Here is a 21944-nt window from a genome sequence, read left to right on the forward strand (position 1 = left end):
AGTGCTCAGCCTCCCTGCAAGCAAACTGAAACAAGCGCTCAATAAGGACCTAAAGGTTGAACCACCATGTAATTGTGGTGCAAGGAAATCGGGATGAATTCTGAATAAACAGGATGGCTGAGCCAGGAATTGCTATTTGTTCTCAGAAGAGGACACTGTTTTGAGCTCCTAGATGCTGCTGCTGCTGCTGCTGCTTCTTCTTCTTCTTCTTCTTCTTCTTCTTCTTCTTCTTCTTCTTCTTCTTCTTCTCCTCCTCCTCCTCCTCCATCACAAAGAACCACCTGGGTTACAAAAAAGTCCCAAAGAGCACTTGTCTGTTGTATACTGCTGATTTTAATAAAACACTCCTAAGCCATGCATAACTTCATCGTTAACCTTCACTTAAAAGTACTGCTGAAATGGTAGACAAACACATTCTTAAGATGTATTCTACCGAGTAGAAACCTCTGAAAAGTTGGTGGAAATAAACGTGAGGGAAGCTGACAGAGGTGGACAAAGTCAGTCAGTTGGTTCATTTGGCCACTGCACGTCCTTGTAAAAGGCACCTTTGGTGCTTATGATCTTAGAGTAACGTTCAAGTCCCAGACCTGGAACCGTGGATCTCCAGCCTATGAAGCCTTGTGTCGTCTGAGGGACAGGAGGAGATGGGTGAATCTGAAATGGAGGTAGCATGCAATTTATTTAGTTGGCCATATACATATATATATCTGTCCCACCTTTCTTTTTTTATATAAATATTTTTTATTAGATTATAAAGAGTATAAACAAATAACAAAATACAGTGGTACCTCGAGTTACAAACGTCTCAGGTTACAAATGCTTCAGGTTACAAACTCCGCTAACCTGGAAGAGTTACCTCAAGTTGAGAACTTTGCCCCAGGATGAGAACGGAAATTGTGTGCTGGCAGCGCAGCGGCAGCAAGAGGCCCCATTAACGAAACACACCTCTAGTTAAGAACAGTTTCAGGTTAAGAACGGACCTCCGGAATGAATTAAGTTCATAACTAGAGGTACCACTGTAAATTAAGAATCCATATAAAGAGATTAGTCTGATTCTCGAGACTTCCCCCATACCCTCCATGGGTCCTAGTGACAATGCTTACAACTGCGTATCTGTTATGTACTGAAGTTCTCACCCTGGGCTAGCAGGGGGATACTGTAGATAGTTTTCACTCAGGTCCACAAATGCAAATAAGGAATTGAAAGTGACGTTCAGTGATTGGATAGTTACAGAAGTTGATCCTGTTGCTTTGTAGTTGAGCTCTATATAAGCAGATTGGCTGAACCCTTCAGCCCAGTTCTGTTCTGGGCCTGTGAATAAACAAGAGCTCTTTGAAGAATCGCTGTGTCGTCTGATATGTTCACCCACAACTTAACAGTATCAGTTTGTTATCCATTTTTTTTTATCCATCTAAATTGTCCATAGTTTTTGTTATTTTCCAAGTGTGGTCAAAATCCTGCTAATGTTTTCATTCTCCTAAATAAATTATAAATTTATCCCTTTCTGTTTTTTTAAAGTTCTTGTCCTCTTGGTTTCTGAGCTTCCCAGTTAAATTTGCCATTTCCGCATAGTCCATCAACTTGGTTTTCCATTCTTCCCTGGTGAAAATTGTTTCTTCCTTCCATCTCTCTGGGTATATATCCCAGCTTTCTGTGCTACAAACCAAACTCAAGGCAGTTTCTGAGTGACGATAGGAAGCGCTACAAAATTCAAAATAACCCTAACACTAGGAGAAATTTGATGCCGCACTTAGGGCAATCATTCCATCAGCGTAAGCATTTCCACTTGTCAGTTGGAATGATTCCCCCTTCACCTCCCCCTGCGTGCTATTCTGGGTGTCTTTCCGATCCCCCACCCCACAAAAAAAAACCAACTGAGGGTGAGTGGGGCTGCATGAGGAGAGGGGGAAGCCCTCTTGGGCTAGTGTACGCCCTTGTGGGACCTGTTAGCTGAATCCAGCCCTATAAAACAAAACAAACAATGGTAAAACTAATGCATCGGTTTCTTAACTGCCTTTTCCATATGGTCCCAAGAGCAGGTTATGTACATAGATGCAACAGCCTGGCCGGGGGGGGGGGGAATATCATCCCACACCAAAGAAGGCCTGCTGAAATATACTCAGAGTCGCAAAGTGATTTCATGCTCTTTATTCAGCTCATAGTGGTGAGGAGGAATGAATGAAAGTCCCCTCAAAGTATCTGCTTTATATACATTATTTACACAATGGGCTGCACATGATTGGCTAATTCTGGAATTCTACTGTAAGCCAATCAGGTTGAGGATTCACTTATATCTGGAGCATGATTGGGTGGTTCCTGCCAACCAATCATACTTCTGCATTGTTCTAGGACCAATCAGACGGCTGCAATTTTGGATCCTATTGTTCTAGGACCAATCAGACTGCTGTAGTTTAGATCCTATTCAACTCAGTACGTAACACCTGCCATAATCAAATGGTGTGAAGAGCAAAGCAAAGAAGGAGACCAGATCAATATCTTTTGGGAGGCGGTTCCAGAGTTTAGACACCACAATGGGAAAGGCTCTCTGTAGCAGTATACACACAACATTATAGTCTACATTCACTGCACACTGAGGCTTTTGCTACCTGGACTGTTATGTTATTGGTTTAACCAACTCAGATGCTTTTAAAAGAGGATTAGACAAATTCATGGAGGAGAAGACTATTGATGGCTACTAGCCAAGATGGCTTTGCTCTGCCTCCAGCAATGCTTCTAAATTCGAGTTGCTGGAAACCACGGATGGGGAGAGGGCTCTTGGGCTCAAGTGTGCTGCTTACAAACTTCCCACACACATCTGGTTGGCTACTGTGAGAACAGGATGATGCTGGACTAGACGAGCCACCGGCCTGATCCAGGAGGCTCTTCTTACATTCTTAATGATTAACAGGTCAGTGGAACCAAACAGTAAATAGTTTTATTAAAGCTCTATGCACAACAGGTCTACCCTCACACAAACTGGACCTACTGCACATCTTCTGCCCCTGAAAAGCACTTTTCCACCAACTCGTTTCGTTCTGAATACAAAAGCTGAGCGCAGACTGATTCTGCCTTCTTCCCCAATGTGTCCATTTGAAAAGGGATGGAGATGGCCCCAACAATGAGGCCTGTGTCCACACCTGCCCAGTGCCATTGTAGGTGGGCATAAACCAAGATCACATTTGCTGCTTCCTTCTTTAGTTGTTCAGGGAGGAATAGTGTGGACAAACTAATCGAGGGAAGGGTTCTCAAATGCTTACCACGTCCACCTTTGTGGATGGGAGGCTCTGAAGTCTCACTAGACTGAAAGCAGCAGGTTGAGGATGTGCATGCACAATTGCTGGAAATGTGAAGAAAAAGAAGGTACCTTTTATCATATGTGGTGGGCATGTAAGAAAGTGAAATGCTTCTGGGATATGATGTATAATGAAATTAAGAAAATGTTGAAATATACATATATTAAAATACTGGAAGCTTTTCTACTGGGAATTGTAGGTACAGACATGATACTAAGCTTTTCCTATATGCAACAACTGCAGCAAGAATTTTATTAGCACAGAAGTGGAAACAAGAAGTATTACCAACAAAGGAAGAATGGCAATTGAAGTTAATGTAGTATGCAGAACTGGCCCAAATGATAGGAAGAATCCGAGAACAGCGGGACCAGAAGTTCATCAAGGGCTGAACTAAATTTGTAAATTATTTGAAAGACAATTGTAGTCAATCAAACACGTTCGTAGGATTGCAAGAAACTTTGTAAGGAAAGGTATAAAAATCACTGCAGAGAAGAATAAGAAAATATGATGCTTTGTTGTCTTTTATTTGAAAGCAATGGTTAAGTAGTGAAAATGCAGAAATTTGAAATGAAAGATAGAAAATCATAAGGAAGGTTTGAAGGAAGTAATGGCCCTAAAAAGCCAAATTGTATAATATAAGAGGAGAGATTGTAATGGAAAACATTATTGTAAAATCAATAAAAATGATATGGAAAAAAAGAGAGGATGTGCATGCACAATTCTGTATTGAGAAAAACAACTTATTTGTGCTACAAATGGGTGTGTCCACAGTCTCTTGTCCCCCATTCTTGTCCCTGCCAACCACACCTCTGCTGGCAAAGGGACAAGGATGAGCTCAGGACTTGAGTACAAATCTCAAACCACATATTTGGGTAGAACTGTCTATTTCTTTGTCCTTACCCCAACTGCAGTGAACTCATTCTCCAAGTGTGGATTTTTCTGCAGCCAAAATGGTGGCTGCTCTCACACAAGATGGTGGGCATCGGCAGGTGGGGAATCTTAAGGTCTACATTCTTACAAAAAATTATAATGGTGGTGGTAGTTGGGGAATCTCAAGGGAGGGACTATCCACAGAACAGCCCAAGGAAGATTTGAGCATGTTCAGTGGATGTAGAAGTCAGACGGATTGCTGAGATGAAGAAAACCAGAAAGCCAGGGGGGAGATGGAATGAAATTCAGCTACCTGAAAAAAGACCCAGCTGGTTCTCTGGAACCCTAAACAGAAGCACCCCATGGTGCAAAATTTTGCTGCAGTTCCTACTAGTTTATACTCAAAACAAACTGTTCCACATAAATAAAGGAATACTGACAGCCCCCGAAGATTTAAATAAAAGTCCCTACAAAGCAGCTGAGACTATATTTCTGACAACGATGGGATTTAATTCTGCAAAGTGCTGAATTAATTGGAAGAGTGTTTAGTTTAATGCCACTTTTACAGAAGACACTTAAATCAATATGGATTTCCCATGTCTGCCTTATGCACACGTTAACACTTAAATGTTCTTGCGCTCTTTGGAATATACCATCACAACTGTTTTCTTCTGCAAGATGAAAAGACGGGTGAAATATACTCAGAGTCGCAAAGTGATTTCATGCTCTTTATTCAGCTCATAGTGGTGAGGAGGAATGAATGCATGTCCCCTCAAAGTATCTGCTTTATATACATTATTTACACAATGGGCTGCACATGATTGGCTAATTCTGGAATTCTACTGTAAGCCAATCACTTATATCTGGAGCATGATTGGGTGGTTCCTGCCGACCAATCATACTGCTGCATTGTTCTAAGACCAATCAGACTGCTGCATTCTGAATCCTATTGTTCTAGGACCAATCAGACTGCTGCAATTTGGATCCTATTGTTCTAGGACCAATCAGACTGCTGCAGTTTCGATCCTATTCGACTCAGTACATAACAACGGGATACAGGGGGTTTTTTGGTGAGGGGGGGGGGAGTTTGGCAATGTGCAACCACATCCGGATGATTCATATTTAATTGCTAACATTTCCAGGGGGACCATCATTAGAATTAACTATGGCTCTTTCACACGGTATATGCTACATTAAGCAAAATCACAACTCCAAGTTCAAATACTCCCCGTGTGAGGAACAAAAAGGCCTCCTCAGTGCCACTAGTGAGAAGACGACACTTGGAAGCCACACAGTTGCTGAGGAAGAGTCTGTCCCACTGAGGACAGCAGCTGCTTTAAGGAATGCCAAGATGAAAAAAGTTTCTTTCGTAAGAGCGTGAAATGCAATGGTGCCCCCTGATACAGAAGTCTTGCAAGCACAATATGATGCCTTCTCTTCCGGTCCAAACAAGTACTAGATTGGGGGTGGGTGGGGGGAAACATTGAGTTTACCCACAACATGGATGAAGTGTGTCTGCATGTGACCCCGCAGTTGCCTTGTGGGCATGAAGTTGTAGCCATTAACCCATTGGAAATCTGTTTGTACAAGTCAGTTTTGAGCCTCACGGGGATCAGAGCGAGTGCTTAAAGAAGTAGAGAAACAGTAATGCGTTTAACCCTAAAGGTAAATATTTAACTAGTCTATGTATATATGAATATGTAATGTATAGCCCGCTCTTCATGAAGATCAATCCCATAAATATATGTAACACGTAAAAATATAATATGGAAAACAGAAGACCACACCAACAATAAATCAGATTTATATCACAGCACTGCAAAAATATATGTATGAAGACTAACCTTTCAAAGGTTAAAACATTCTTCCTGACTCTTCAGGACACCTGCTAACATTTACATGGAAGCAAGAAGATAGTGGCTGCGTCCGCACATTGTGGTAAGCCATGGTTAATTATTTACTGCAAAGAATGGCTTGGTTCCTCTCCCCAGCATGTGCAACAAACCACAAACATTGGCTTAGTGTGATGTTTGAACCTGTGATTATGGTTTCTCCCTGGACAAACTACACCAGAAGCTAAAAAAGGAATATAAAAACACACAAATAGCCTAGCTGAAAGAGGTCAGTGGCCCAACTAGGCCAGCATCCTGTTCTCACAGTGGTCCACCAGATGCCCATAGAAAGCCGACAGGCAGGATCTCAGCACAACAACACTGTTCCCTCCTAGAATTTACAGCAAGTGCCTCCAACCATAGAGAAGGAGTAAAGCAAGGCTTGTTCTTCTATACGCTTGGCTATTTTATCTTCAACAATACTTTCCACCAATTTTCCCAGGATAGATGACAAGCCAAGTGGCCTGAAATTTCCAGAATCCTCTTTCAAAAATTGGTGTTACATTGGCTACTTTCCTGTCCTCAGGTATGGAGGCTGGTTTCAGAGTCAAGTCATATATCTTTTTTAAAGAAGATAGAAACTTCACATTTGAGTTCTTCAAGAACTCTTGGGTGGAGGCCATTTAGACTCGGCAATTTGTCAGTTTCTATTTTGTCTATTGGGACGTGTGGTTAAACCACAGAGCCTAGGACTTGGCGATCAGAAGGTCGGCGGTTCGAATCCCCGTGATGGGGTGAGCTCCCGTTGCTCGGTCCCTGCTCCTGCCAACCTAGTAGTTCGAAAGCACGTCAAAGTGCAAGTAGATAAATAGGTACTGCTCTGGCAAAAGGTAAACGGCGTTTCCGTGCGCTGCTCTGGTTCGCCTGAAGCTGGCCACATGACCTGGAAGCTGTACGCCAGCTCCCTCGGCCAATAAAGCAAGATGAGCGTCACAACCGCAGAGTCGGCCATGATTGGACCTAATGGTCAGGGGTCCCTTTACCTTTACCTATTTTTCTATTAGGTCTAAAACTTCATCTCTCACCACCACTGCCCGCTCCAGTTCCTCAGACTGCTGCCCTGCAAAAGTTAGTTTAGGCTCAGAGATATGCACTTTGATGCCCTCCAACATTCCACTGTTGAAAATTGGGATGCGTGCTTTTGTGTGCTGCGTTCTTGCGTTAGCGACTTGCACATGTGTCTTCGGGTGCCGTGCTCTCGTGGGAGCTAGCTGAGTCACATGCTAGCACAACATTACTGCAAGCACCAACAAGTGCTCTCTCATCCTCCTCCTCGAGCTCAGCAGTGGTGCTGCTGGAGGGGGGAAATAGGACATTCTGGGGTCAAATCAGAAGCCGGGATAGCTTCTGTAGTTTCAGGATGTCCTGGGAAACCAGGACACTTGAAGGATATGCTGTGAAGACAGATGCAAATAATTCATCCAACTTCTCTGCAAGATCCTTATCCTTCTTTAGCACACTTTTGACTCCCTTGCCATCCAAGACGAGCAAGAAAATATTATCAGGAAACCGGCTACAGAGGTTCAAATCTGTGTGTGCATATGCAGAAGACGTGCAGTTTTCCAAGGGTTGGCTAACCATCAATGTAGCCCTTGGGCTAAAAAAAGATTATCCACCTCTCTATTAAACACACATTATGTACATTGGGCTGGAGGAGGGGAAGAGTTTTCAGGACAAATGTAGGAAATATTAGTGACCAGGGTTTTTGTTTTGTTTTTTTGCAGAAAGAAACTTTCTGTAAAAGCTTTCAATCTGTAATAAATAAAAAACTGTTCAGTAGCACCTTAGAGACCAACTAAGTTTGTTCTGGGTACAGTGGTACCTTGGGTTACAGACACTTCAGGTTACAAACACTTCAGGTTACAGACTCCGCTAACTCAGAAATAGTACCTCGGGTTAAGAACTTTGCTTCAGGATGAGAACAGAAATTGCGTGGCAGCTGCATGGCGGCAGTGGGAGGCCCCATTAGCTAAAGTGGTACCTCAGGTTAAGAACAGTTTCAGGTTAAGAACAGACCTCCAGAATGAATTAAGTTCTTAACCTGCGTGCACACTTTTTCAGCTTATACACAGAACAAACTTAGTTGGTCTCTAAGGTGCTACTGGACAATTTTATATTTATTTTGACTGCATCACACCAACACAGCTACCTACCTGAATCTTTCAATCTGTAGTTGCTATAAATGAACCTGGTTAATAAGGAACTAATCTAGCTAGGGGAGGGGAGGGAAAAGACTGAAGCACCGAATCAGCCTTGGCTTCTGCGCTTGCTTTGATTAAACCACCTCCACAAGGCACATTGAAAGGGCCTTCCATGTATCCCTTTAACATCTGCGGGCTTATCCATTGGAGAAACGCATAGCGAGAAAGCAATGTTTCTCTTTCTGTTCTGTTGCCAGAGCCCTTCTGCTTTGTTCCTCAGCCAAGACTGGGAAACGTTTGTGATATCTAGATGGAGGACATCCTTTGAACCGACTGCCTCTTCTTTCTTTCACGGCCATACGCACCACCCACAGAGCCAAACAAAGGAGGCAATTATATCCTCCTGCTTCCATGCTGCATGACAGACACACAGAGACAGTGGGAAGGGTCTGGTCAAGGATTCCTTGCCCAACCCATTGGGAATAACAGATAAGACAGATCCGCTTTTTCCGGGAGGGGGGGGCTGCACTGCAGGAGGAGTTCGGGGGCCTCAGTTACCCGCAGATGGATGCTGCCCATGTCACATCACGCCCCCCAACTGATCAATCGGGTTAGCCAGGGGGCGTGGCTACTTACCATTTCAACCACAGCGTGGCTGGGGGGGGGGTAGCCACCTTTAGTCTACTTCGGTGGATCTCCCAGCCCGCCCACCCTCTTTCTTGCGTTGCTTGACTATGGCCTTGCTATGACTAATGTTGGTCGCCTGGTTGTGGCCAGGTAGGAATTTTTCCACTTGGCAAATTGGCTCCAGCCATTTGGTTTTCACCTACCTAGTAGCAATCGTCACAATAGGCATTGAGTAAGCCTTGTTATGGGAGGCGAGGTTGTTGCCTCTGCCTGCCCCTCCAAGATCCATTAAAGGGATCCAGGAGTGTGGTTCCTGTCTGAAGCCTGGGCGTGGGCTGGGGCCTTGCCACAACCCCATTGGTGACCCTGGGGCAGCTCTTAATTGATGTATATCATAGGGCTCCCCCTATCGGTGATTGACCCTTTCGATACTTCCTGCAGACAGGCAGGAGTCAGGATATAGTCATGCTTCACGCAGTTGCCTAAGCCAAACCGCTCACATCTGTAACCAATAAAGTTGCGGCCTAATTTATCCCATTAACCCAACATATTTGTGTTTGTGTGTTTATTTCTGTGGGAACTGCGGGGCCTGGGGCCTCGCCATGTAAGTGTTTTTTTTTCTTTTTCAAGTGGAGAGAGCAAACTGGAATTTCAAGCCCCAGGTGTTTAAATGTTTGCTTGTTTGCTGATTGATTGATTGATTGCATTTGTATCGCTCTTTTCCTCCAAAGTGCTCAAAAAGGCTCCATATTTTTTCCTCACAACCACTCTGTGAGAAAAGTTAGGCTGAGAGGCAGCAATTGGCCCAAGGTCCCCTCAGCAGGCCAGTGTGGTGTAGTGGTTAAGAGTGGTAGACTCGTAATCTGGGGAACTGGGTTCGCATCTCCGCTCCTCCACATGCAGCTGCTGGATGACCTTGGGCCAGTCACACTTCTCTGAAGTCTCTCAGCCCCACTCACCTCACAGAGTGTTTGTTGTGGGGGAGGAAGGGAAAGGAGAATGTTAGCTGCTTTGGGACTCCTTCAGGTAGTGATAAAGCGGGATATCAAATCCAAACTCTTCTTCTTCTTCTTGTGGCTGAGTGGGGATCTGACTTCCCTGGTCCTAATCAGACACTAACTACTTACACCAGAACTGGTTCTCCTCCACATAGTCACCCACTAACTTTTCTCCTGATGGGCAAGCCACGATTTGAAAGTACCACACCTGCCAGGTTTAGTTCTTGACTTCCATATCTGACAGGCCTGCAGTTCAGAGGTGCTGTAACGCAGTATGCTTACGGAGCAAAACAGGTTACATATAGAAACTTCCTGCACCACTGACTCAGTGGTCTTTCAAGTTTGAGTCCTCGGACGTTGTTGGGCTACGTTTCCATTCATCCCCAGCCAGCTTAGCCAATGGCCAGCAATGGTGCCCTACATCTGCAGATCCAAGACTGAAGAACACTGGGCTGGATGATTTAGCCAGCTGTGCACATTTCTCTTGTCCCATGAACGATGCAGTCATGAAGATGGAGATCATCAACCCATTCATGCACTATAGCCTAGTCAATTTAATTAACAACTGGGGATTCAACTGGGGATCCTGGAACACAAGATAATTCTGGATTTTGATCTGTGCATTGAACACTTCCAGAGATGAGATAACTAACCTGATATATAACTTTCCTGTCCTGGAGCAGGGCCACCATATTGCAAGACAACGAAACATTTGCTCAGCAGAACATCCAAAGAAGACTTCCTGTCTTAAGTTGTCCTTTCAAAATAGTCCTCAGGATTCCAGCACCATTTACTTTCATCTTTATTGAAAGACCAGCCATTGTAGAAGGTAAAGGCAAAGGGCCCCTGGACAGTTAAGTTCAGCCAAAGGCGACTGTGGGGTTGTGCCGTTCATCTCGCTTTCAGGCCAAGGGAGCCGGCATTTGTCCACAGACAGCTTTCAGGGTGATGTGGCCAGCATGACTAAACCACTTCTGGTGCAATGGGACACCGTGATGGAAGCCAGAGCGCACGGAAACACCATTTACTTTCCTGCCACCGCGGTACCTATTTATATCCTTGCACTGGTGTGCTTTCGAACTGCTAGGTTGGCAGGAGCTGGGACAGAGCAATGGGAGCTCACACCACCGTCTCGGGGATTCGAACCACTGACCTTCTGATCAGCAAGCCCAAGAGGCTCAGTGGTTTAGACCACAGTACCACCCGCATCCCAAGTCATTGTAGAACAACTGATGAGGAACGTTCAAGGCTATATCTACCAGCACAGGTATTTCTTTTTTCTTTCAAAATAAATGTTTTGAAACTGTGGTGCCTTTTAAGACTGTGTGACTATTGCCTAACCTTAATATATGTTTCCACCGGTGTCACAGGACGGATTTGTAAGTGTTCTGGAAGTGGGATCTTAGGTTTGGTGGGTGGCTTTTTTTCATCTTTTAACAACTAAAAATAGAAGAAAAATGCAATAAAATTAATGGGTACTTCACACTGAGCCATGCATTGGGATAACATTGTAACAACTCATATCTATCTAGATATTTATGCTGTTTCCATCAAAGCAGTAGCTAATGACCTTGTACTTGACTTCAGATATAAGCCTATTTATTATATAGCTTTGGATGCTTTTGAAATCCATTGTTCCATATGGAGAACTAATTCTCATTTTAAGGCTAGCAACTGAATCTAAAGGACGGATAAGTGCTCTCAACTTTTGGCAATCCCTTCCAAGAACAAATAATCAACAGCACTCCAGTCATTTGTTATGGACTGGAAAATTATTGTGGATTTTTTGCGAGAAAGAGAAAAGGAACTTGAAATATCTGGATTTGAAGACTGAAAAAAATGCTGGTTTGTAGAAGGGAGAATGGTTGGATGTTAAGGAATGAATATCATATGTAGCTGCAGGACAAAGCTGGAAATCCTTTTATTTTTTTCCCTTCTCTATTTTATTTTTTAGTTTTTTTCTTTCTTTTCCTTTTCTCTCGCTTTCTCTTTCTTTAGGTTTCTCCTTTCCTTGTCTTTTCTTCCTTCTGGCTTTGTTCTCTTTTAGACTAAGTAGTTGATTGAGCTCAGTACATTTTGTAGTGGGTATGCATTTTTGTATATCTTTGAATACACACACACACACACACACACAAATATTTAAACTGTCCTCCCAACAACAGATAATTGATGGTTAGGGTTTCTTTCTAGGGCCATAAGGAGAGATGTAGATGTTGATATGGAAGGGGGGGGGGCATGCCTTCTTCACCTTCTTCTTCGCTACAATATATCCATTTATTTCCAATTGTCAATGTCAAAAGGAACTAAAATCTATAAAATTCATAGAAAATCAACGTGCCAATTTGCTCAATTTCTCTAGGACTCCATGACACCTCCCCTGTCCTCCATAATCCCTCAAGCAAGGTGTCAAGACCCTAATCCTGTCAAATCACTCTGCCAACCTTTCCTCCGGGCAATACCAGGTGCCAGACTTTACATATTTGGACTATTGTCCTCTCATCACCGATACTCAGGAAGCGCTTATCCGCGCATTGCTCCAGCTCTGCATATTCCCCCTCCCTCCTCGGTATGTTAATCTCTGTAACCCAACCTCTCTTTAATGTATTCATGATGTAATCTGTGTAACCCAACCTCTCTTTAATGTATTCATGATGTAACTATGATGTATTTTGCACTGTATTCTGGGACATGGAGGGAAGTTTCAAAAACTCATGTCACCCCTTTCTCGCTGTTCAATCTTGCCTTGAACCTGTTGCGCAATAAACTTGGATCTTCTGCTGCTTGCTCCTATCTCCGGCTGAGCTCATTTTCCTCGGCAGGGACCCGCGGACTTAGTCCGATGAGCTGGGTGGCAGAGCAGCCTCGCACCCAGATTTTACCGTAACAATGTTTTTGTGAAACAAGACCGTATCCTCATGTTTCTGCAAGAAGGTGATTCTTGTTCGATGCAGGTCATGAAGTGGGATTAAGAACTGAAACAAAACTGCCCTTCATGGATAAATGTCACACACACACACACACACACACACACACAAACACAAAATTTTTACCTCTTCCACTGGTGTTAACATAAACCCCCACCGTTGGGGCCATCTCCTTGCAGCTATGTTTTCAGTTTCAACGTGATCCTTCCTGATGCAGATACAAAAGAAATGGTTTAAAAGGCTTTACGAAACAAGTCTTAAGCTCATCCACACTTCTGTTTTCTTCTGCTTGCCCTGTGATTTCTAGGCATGGGTTTGAGGGGTTTTTCATTTGTCCCACTGCTTTACCCAGGAAAATCCATGGTTTTTACCACTGAATTGGAACAAACACTAATCCACACAGATCAGTAAACAGTGGAGCTTCCTGGGGAAAGCGGTGGGACAAAAGAAAAACCTCTCGGATCCATGCCTAAAAATCATGGGACAAATAGAAGTGTGTGTAAGCCCTTAACATTAAGAATCCTCTAGCTTCCTGCATAAGGAAAGCCACTGGCAAAAATATTTTGAATGGGTCTTAAAAGCGCCCTAAACGGCCTTGGCCCTGTATACCCGAAGAAGTGTCTCCACCTCCATCGTTCAGCCTGGACACTGAGGTCCAGCTCCGAGGGCCTTCTGGTGGTTCCCTCCCTGCGAGGTTACAGGGAACCAGGCAGAGGGCCTTCTTGGTAGTGGCGCCCACCCTGCGGAATGCCCTCCCATCAGGTGTCAAGAAGATAAGTAACTATACAGCCTTTAGAAGACATCTGAAGGCAGCCCTGTAGAGGGAAGTGTATTATATTTAATGTTTTATTGTGCTTTTTGTATATGCTGGAAGCCACCCAGAATGGCTTGGGCAACCCTGTCAGATGGGCAGCATATTATTAGTATTATTAAATTAATCACAGTCTCTGAAAAGCAGTGGTAGCATCACAAAAATCTTCCAGGGGGAAGGGTGTCACAGAAGAGGGAAGAATATTTGTAGGTGGATGAGAAAGAAAACTAACAGCATGTACTTATGACAGGAGTGCAGAAATTGAGATAGTAGGGGGGAAACTCCTTATTTGTGGTGGGGCTACTACTTGCCCTTCTGCCCTCCTTCGGCACCTTCTAGATCTGTTTATTTAAAAATAGCCAATTCCCACCACATTCTAGCATGCCCAAAAGACTGAATCTAAGAGGGAAGCTATATTCACATTCACCCTGTGCTATACCAGCTGCACTGGCTTCTGGTGGAGGTTTAAGGTATAATACCCCTGACAAATACCCCTTCCTCTTGGTTCATGTGGGAACCAATGACACTGCAAGCAATAGCCTCCAGAAGATCAAAAGAGTCTATGAGGCTCTGGGCAGGAAATTGAAGCAATTAAATGCACAAATTGTCATCTCATCTGTCCTCCCAGTTGAACGACGTGGCCCAGGGAGAGAGGGAAAAATAGTGGAAGTGAACAGCTGGCTGCGCAAATGGTGTAAACAGGAACGGTTTGGATTCTTAGATCACGGACTGCAGTTTCTTGAAGATGGACTTCTGGCAAGCGATGGGATGCACCTCAAAATGGTTGGGAGGAATGTTTTTGCCAAAAATCTCAGAAACCTCATCAGAAGGGCTTTAAACTGACTAATGTGGGGGAGGGAGACAGTGCTCCTGAAGGTAGGAGTCTATCAATTGATGAAGATGATCATCCAAATGTCATAGACCAAATGGAGCAAAAAGCACGCAGACCTAGTGGTGGGAGGAAAAAATCCTTAAATAAGAGACACGGGGGAATGATTAATGGACTTCAATGTCTGTACACTAATGTGCAAAGCATGGGTAATAAACAAGATGAGCTTGAGCTCTTGGTACAGCAAACTAAATATGACATAATAGGCATCACTGAAACCTGGTGGGATAAGTCCCACGACTGGAATGTAATAATGGAGGGATACAATCTATTTCAGAGAAACAGACCAGACAAGAAAGGAGGAGGAGTGGCGTTATATGTCAGGGATGTGTATACCTGTGAAGAGATCCAAGATTTAGAACCTCAAAGCCAAAGTGAGAGCATTTGGGTCAAAATTAAGGGAGAGAAGAACAACAGGGACCTCATTGTGGGAGTTTACTATAGATCCCCAAGCCAAACGGAGGACATAGATGATGCCTTCCTGGAACAGATGGCCAAGCATGCAAAAGGAAGGGAGATAGTAGTAATGGGGGACTTCAATTACCCGGATATTTGTTGGATGTCAAACTCAGCCAAGAGCATAAGGTCAAACAGACCTTGCAGACAACTTCGTTGTCCAGAAAGTGGGAGAAGCAACAAGAGGAACAGCCATTTTAGATCTGGTCCTAACCAATGTTGATGACCTGGTTAGTGGGGTAGAAGTGGAAGGATCATGAGGCGCGAGTGATCATGCTCTTCTGAAGTTTACTATACAGCGGAAAGGAGCAGCCAAGCATACTAGGACTCAATTTCTTGACTTTAAGAAAGCCGACTTCATAAAACTTAGGGAAGTGCTGGGTGAGATCCCATGGACAGTAATATTAAAAGGAAAGGGAGTTCATGACGGCTGGGAGTTTGTTAAGAGGGAGATAGTAAAAGTACAACTTCAGGCAATACCAATGAGATGGAAACATGGAAGGTGCCTAAAGAAGCCAGGGTGGCTATCTAAAGAACTTTTAACTGAGTTAAGATTAAAAAAGGATGTGTACAAAAAATGGAAAAGGGGGGAAACCACCAAAGAGGAATTCAAACAAATAGCCAGCACGTGTAGACACAAAGTCAGAAAAGCTAAAGCACAGAATGAACTCAGGCTTGCTAGAGAGGTTAAAAGCAACAAAAAAAGGCTTTTATGGGTATGTTCGTAGCAAAAGGAAGAACAAAGAAACAGTGGGGTCACTCAGAGGAGAAGATGGTGAAATGCAAACAGGGGACACAGAAAAGGCTGAACTCCTCAATGCCTTCTTTGCCTCAGTCTTCTCCAATAAAGAAAACAATGCCCGACCTGAAGAATTTGGAGCAAATGATTCAGCAGAGGAAACACAGCCCAGAATAACTAAGGAGATAGTACAAGAATACTTGGCTAGTTTAGATGTATTCAAGTCTCCAGGGCCAGATGAACTGCATCCAAGAGTATTAAAAGAACTGGCAGATGTGATCTCAGAACCACTGGTTCTGAGAATTCCTGGAGAACAGGCGAAGTCCCGGCAGACTGGAGGAGGGCAAATGTTGTCCCTATTTTCAAAAAGGGGAAAAGAGAGGACCCAAATAATTACCGCCCAGTCAGTCTGACATCAATACCAGGGAAGATTCTGGAGCAGATCATTAACCAAACAGTCTGTGAGCACCTAGAAAGGAATACTGTGATCACCAATAGTCAGCATGGATTTCTGAAAAATAAGTCATGTCAGACTAACCTGATCTCTTTTTTTGACAGAATTACAAGCCTGGTAGATGCAGGGAAAGGGACGCAGGTGGCGCTGTGGGTTAAAGCCTCAGCGCCTAGGACTTGCCGATCGAAAGGTCGGCGGTTCGAATCCCCGCAGCGGGGTGCGCTCCCGCTGCTCGGTCCCAGCGCCTGCCAACCTAGCAGTTCGAAAGCACCTCCGGGTGCAAGTAGATAAATAGGGACCGCTTACCAGCGGGAAGGTAAACGGCGTTTCCGTGTGCGGCTCTGGCTCGCCAGAGCAGCGATGTCACGCTGGCCACGTGACCCGGAAGTGTCTCCGGACAGCGCTGGCCCCTGGCCTCTTAAGTGAGATGGGCGCACAACCCCAGAGTCTGTCAAGACTGGCCCGTACGGGAAGGGGTACCTTTACCTTTACCTAGATGCAGGGAACGCAGTGGATGTAGCCTACCTTGATATCAGCAAGGCATTTGACAAGGTGCCCCATGATATTCTTGTAAAGAAGCTGGTAAAATGCGGACTTGACTATGCTACCACTCAGTGGATTTGTAACTGGCTGACTGACCGAACCCAAAGGGTGCTCATCAATGGTTCCTCTTCATCCTGGAGAAGAGTGACTAGTGGGGTGCCACAGGGTTCTGTCTTGGGCCTGGTCTTATTCAACATCTTTATCAACGACTTGGATGATGGACTCAAGGGCATCCTGATCAAATTTGCAGATGACACCAAACTGGGAGGGGTGGCTAACACCCCAGAGGACAGGATCACACTTCAAAACGACCTTGACAGATTAGAGAACTGGGCCAAAACAAACAAGATGAATTTTAATAGGGAGAAATGTGAAGTATGGCACTTGGGCAAAAAAAATGAGAGGCACAAATACAAGATGGGTGACACCTGGCTTGAGAGCAGTACATGTGAAAAGGATCTAGGAGTCTTGGTTGACCACAAACTTGACATGAGCCAACAGTGTGACGTGGCAGCTAAAAAAGCCAATGCAATTCTGGGCTGCATCAGTAGGAGTATTGCATCTAGATCAAGGGAAGTAATAGTGCCACTGTATTCTGCTCTGGTCAGACCTCACCTGGAGTACTGTGTCCAGTTCTGGGCACCACAGTTCAAGAACGACACTGACAAACCGGAACGTGTCCAGAGGAGGGCAACCAAAATGGTCAAAGGCCTGGAAACGATGCCTTATGAAGAACGGCTAAGGGAGCTGGGCATGTTTAGCCTGGAGAAGAGGAGGTTAAGGGGTGATATGATAGCCATGTTCAAATATATAAAAGGATGTCACATAGAGGAGGGAGAAAGGTTGTTTTCTGCTGCTCCAGAGAAGCGGACACGGAGCAATGGTTCCAAACTACAAGAAAAAAGATTCCACCTAAACATTAGGAAGAACTTCCTGACAGTAAGAGCTGTTTGACAGTGGAATTTGCTGCCAAGGAGTGTGGTGGAGGTCCTTCTTTGCTGCCAGTGGAATTTGCTGCCAAGGAGTGTGGTGGAGGTCCTTCTTTGCTGACAGTGGAATTTGCTGCCAAGGAGTGTGGTGGAGGACCTTCTTTGGAGGTCTTTAAGCAGAGGCTTGACAACCATATGTCAGGAGTGCTCTGATGGTGTTTCCTGCTTGGCAGGGGGTTGGACTCGATGGCCCTTGTGGTCTCTTCCAACTCTATGATTCTATGATTCTAGGTGCTGGTTTTAACCTTTAAAGCCCTATATAGCCTAGGACCCTCATACCTACGGGACCGCTTCTCCTGGTATATCCCATGGAGGACCTTATGGTCTTCAAACAAAAACATCTTGGAGGTCCCGGGCTACAGGGAGGTTAGGCTGGCCTCAACTAGAGCCAGGGCTTTTTTGGCTGTGGCCCCGATCTGGTGGAACACTCTGTTGCAAGAGACTAGGGCCCTGCGGGACTTGATATCTTTCCACATGGCCTGCAAGACAGAGCTGTTCCACCAGGCCTTTGGCCAAGGCACAGTCTGACCCCCTCCTCTGGTAATCCTCACAGAACTCTAGCCCAATGGTTGCCATTAATTTGATTTTGAATTGATTTTAGAATGAATTGATTTTAGAATGCTGTATTACTTTTATTGTTGTTAGCCACTCTGAGCCTGGCTTCGGCTGGGGAGGGCGGGATATAAATGAAATTATTCTATTATTATATGGTTATTTATTTTATTTATTGAGAAAGATTTATAGACCGCTGAATCAGAAATCTCTCAAAGCAGTGTACATAATAAAACTATCAACAGAACACAAATAAAATCAGCAAGAAGTTCAGAAGCACAGAGCTGTGTTCAGCTAAATTGACACACTGCACACACCTTTCCCCATTCCCCAAATCTGCTCCAGAGAGTTGAGGGAACCCCTAAAACAGATGTACTGTTTGAGGGGATGAGAGGGGGGAGATTGTTCAATTGCACAAGGAGAAATCCTTGTGCCAACTGAATAATTTGCATAACGCAATGCTGAACACAGCTCAGATCTACATAACTAAATTGCTTGTCTGGGTACGCTTGCCGAAATGATCATTGGTGGGTTTGAGGAAGGGTGCAGTTAGGACCAGAGAGAAAATACAGCCCCAATCTATTTGTGCCCCTCGGGGCTCTCCTTGACTCTCCTCCATAATCCTGCCATTCATCCCCATGGAGAGTAGTAAAATACTGAATAGGTAAAGGTAAAGGGACCCCTGACCATTAGGTCCAGTCGTGGCCGACTCTGGGGTTGCGGCGCTCATCTCACTTTATTGGCCGAGGGAGCCGGAGTACAGCTTCCATGTCATGTGGCCAGCATGACTAAGCCGCTTCTGGTGAACCAGAGCAGCGCACGGAAACGCTGTTTACCTTCCCGCCGGAGCGGTACCTATTTATCTACTTGCACTTTGACGTGCTTTCAAACTGCTAGGTTGGCAGGAGCTGGGACTGAGCAACGGGAGCTCACCCTGTCGCGGGGATTCGAACCACCGACCTTCTGATCAGCAAGTCCTGGGCTCTTTGGTTTAACCCACAGCGCCAGTGGAGAGTAAAACCTGCCCCACACTTCTAACCTTAGGTGGACAAAGGAACACAGTGTGTTTCTCTGCATAGAGCCAGGTTGCCAGCTGGGTCCTTGAAATGCCTAAGCTTTTTTCTCTGTGCACACTCATCTCCACCCAACAGAATGATGCATTTTGCTAGTTGAAGGAATAAGGAACGAGTTGGCTTATTTTACTGAGTACCGGTAAGTCCTTCTCAAGGACTTTTTAAAAAATAAATAAATAAATAAATAAATAGAAGAAACAACTAAACCCTGCAGCAACCCACAACTTTATTTACTCTACAGTAATTATATCAAGCCATTGTTTTGGAATAAGTGATCTGCAGATTGTAACCTTGTCCTTTTAAGTTGTTAACAGCGTGACCCACGAGGCAGTTAAGATGAAGAACTTGGAGTGAGACTCTTGCCTTTAATGTACTTTGATTTCACTGAGCGGTGGACTGTACCGTAGAAGGAGCTTAGGCTGCAGTTTTAAGAGCCTTGTTATGAAGCAATTCTGATCATCTGTGGAATGCAACACCTTGCTCTCCTATTCCGTTGTTCAGTTTAGGATTACATTTTAGTTTTCGCCTTTCACACCCGAGAGAACATAAACGATATTGAACAAATAGACGGGGCTGACCGCTTAATGGCTACCACTCCGCTTGTAAGCCAGTCTATAAACGCATTGATTCTATCCCTTACTCTCTTTTGCCCGTCTGTATGTGGTAAAGGACTGGCTTCCAGATGGTGAAAAAAGAAGAAGCAGCCTGGTTTTTATCCTCAGTTAAAATCCTTAGTTTAAAACAGCTCTGATCCAGCACCCATGTATTGGATTGTGGTGGTGCTATAGCCAATGTCACACAACTTTTGCATGAGCTGGACAGGATGGGCACTTTGATTATGTTTTTGCTCTGTCAACAGGGCCATTGAAAAATGTTTTTAAAAATGTTCCTGAAGGAGGTAGGATGTTTCTTAGCTTTGTTTAAGAAACAAAACGAAAGCACAATGGACTAAATAGTGTAGAACAGGGGAAATAGGACATTAAAAGTTCACAGAAATGGCACACCTGAGGCGTCGGGAGTGGTCATGTCACCATGACTTAAAATACAACAGGCAACAACCAGCAGGTGCCCATTAACACTTGTGCAACCACATTCCACGCAGAAATCACAACTGCAATAAGAGACACAAGCTGGAGGCTAGGGAAGAGGAAATATCACATTTCCTGAGCTATGAACTATTATAGGGCGGAGGCGGCCCTATTGTTGAGGGTATATTGGCGAAATCCCATCCCATCATTGTAACAAGAAAATGGCTCTAGTGATTGATTTAAAATTTGGCACTGTGGGGCAGAAAGGTTTGTACGATAGCTTCAGTTGCCTAGACTCTGTCTGTCTATTCCAGGGGGGACAGACAAACGTGGGGCTTCGGTCCACCACTTCGCAACTGACAACCACCCAACTCAAAGTTGCTCAGAGTGTGGTGCTGATAATGCCAAGGTTGCAGGTTCGATCCCCAAATGGGACAGCTGCATATTCCTGAATTCTAGGGGGTTGGACTAGGGACGCGGGTGGCGCTGTGGGTTAAACCACAGAGCCTAGGACTTGCCAATCAGAAGGTCAGTGGTTCGAATCCCTGTGATGGGGTGAGCTCCCGTTGCTCAGTCCCTGTTCCTGCCAACCTAGCAGTTCGAAAGCACGTCAAAGTGCAAGTAGATAAAAAGGTACCGCTCTAGCGGGAAGGTAAACAGTGTTTCCGTGCACTGCTCTGGTTCGCCAGATGCAGCTTAGTCATGCTGACCACATGACCAGGAAGCTGTACGCCGGCTCCCTTGGCCAATAAAGCGAGATGAGCGCCGCAACCCCAGAGTCGGTCACAATTGGACCTCATGGTCAGGGGTCCCTTTACCTTTTTTATGGGGTTAGACAAGATGATTCTCAGGCTCCCTTCCAACTCTGTGATTCTATGACTCCCCCCCCCTCTCTTTCTTTCTTTCTCTCTCTCTTTCATTATAGCAATGGACAGTGGGGGTGATGGAAGGGTCTTGCAAGGCAAACAAGTGCCTATTATTATTATTATTATTATTATTATTATTATTATTAGGAATGCCTGTAACTGGGTCCTCTCTCTCTCTCTCTCTCTCTCTCTGTGTGTGTGTGTGTGTGAGAGAGAGAGAGAGAGAGAGAGAGAGCTTTCAGCATTAGGAGCTAGACTTCAGAGAGGTCATGTTGGCAGGCTGTACCCCCGGCAGGAGGAATGGCTGGGGGTGGGGATGGGAAGAGACGGTCGGTGGGGTAAGGCGAAGAAGCAAGGACTGTACCAGATCTGGTTTTCAGCCACGAAGTTGAGTTTGCTCTTCTGCGTCATCCCGGACTAGCTCCCCCGGTCTAGGGCCCCCTGGCGGCTGGGCAGAGGGCGGGCGCTGCTAGCAGCCGGGCTCCAGCCAGCGAGCCACCTCCGAGCCGGAGATAACCCCGCTTGCTGCTGCTGCTGCTGCTGCTGCTGCTGCTGCATCGCGTTGCTAGGAGACGGCTGAGGAATGCCGCGGGAGGGGCGGAGGGAGGAGGCGCTGCACCCGCCTGCCAGGGAAGAGATGGATGGTTTGCGCGCTCGGCCACCAAACAGAGGTGGAGACAGGATCGCGCGGAGTGCAAGAACGCTGAAACTCACAGCCAACATTATATTGCCCAGCGCTAAGGATGCCAGGCGGAGTACCCTTCACATTATGATAAGCTTTGCTCTCTCTCTATATTTT

The 21944-nt window shown here is 45.1% G+C and overlaps 1 protein-coding gene across 1 annotated transcript; it reads right to left on the reverse strand.

Moving 5' to 3' along the window:
• Positions 1–310: 310 nt before the first annotated feature.
• CIMIP1 (ciliary microtubule inner protein 1) lies at positions 311–21689 on the reverse strand. Its single transcript, XM_079980132.1, has 4 exons — positions 21510–21689; positions 12872–12953; positions 11163–11261; positions 311–654 (listed from the first exon to the last, which is right to left on the reverse strand). The coding sequence occupies exons 1-4, from the start codon at positions 21554–21556 to the stop codon at positions 499–501; spliced, it is 384 nt and encodes a 127-aa protein (XP_079836258.1). The 5' UTR covers positions 21557–21689; the 3' UTR covers positions 311–498.
• Positions 21690–21944: the final 255 nt, after the last annotated feature.

Source organism: Podarcis cretensis (assembly GCF_951804945.1).
Source record: "Podarcis cretensis genome assembly, chromosome: 6".
In the NCBI taxonomy this organism is placed as follows: domain Eukaryota; kingdom Metazoa; phylum Chordata; class Lepidosauria; order Squamata; family Lacertidae; genus Podarcis; species Podarcis cretensis.

Coding starts and splice junctions, on each gene's coding strand:
- CIMIP1 (XM_079980132.1), bottom strand. CDS start 21,556: ATGACGCAGAAGAGCAAACTCAACTTCGTGGCTGAAAACCAGATCTG. Junction 12,954..21,509: donor GTGGCTGAAAACCAGATCTG/GTACAGTCCTTG, acceptor TATCTGCATCAG/GAAGGATCACGTTGAAACTG. Junction 655..11,162: donor CGGTGGAAACATATATTAAG/GTTAGGCAATAG, acceptor CCTCCATTTCAG/ATTCACCCATCTCCTCCTGT.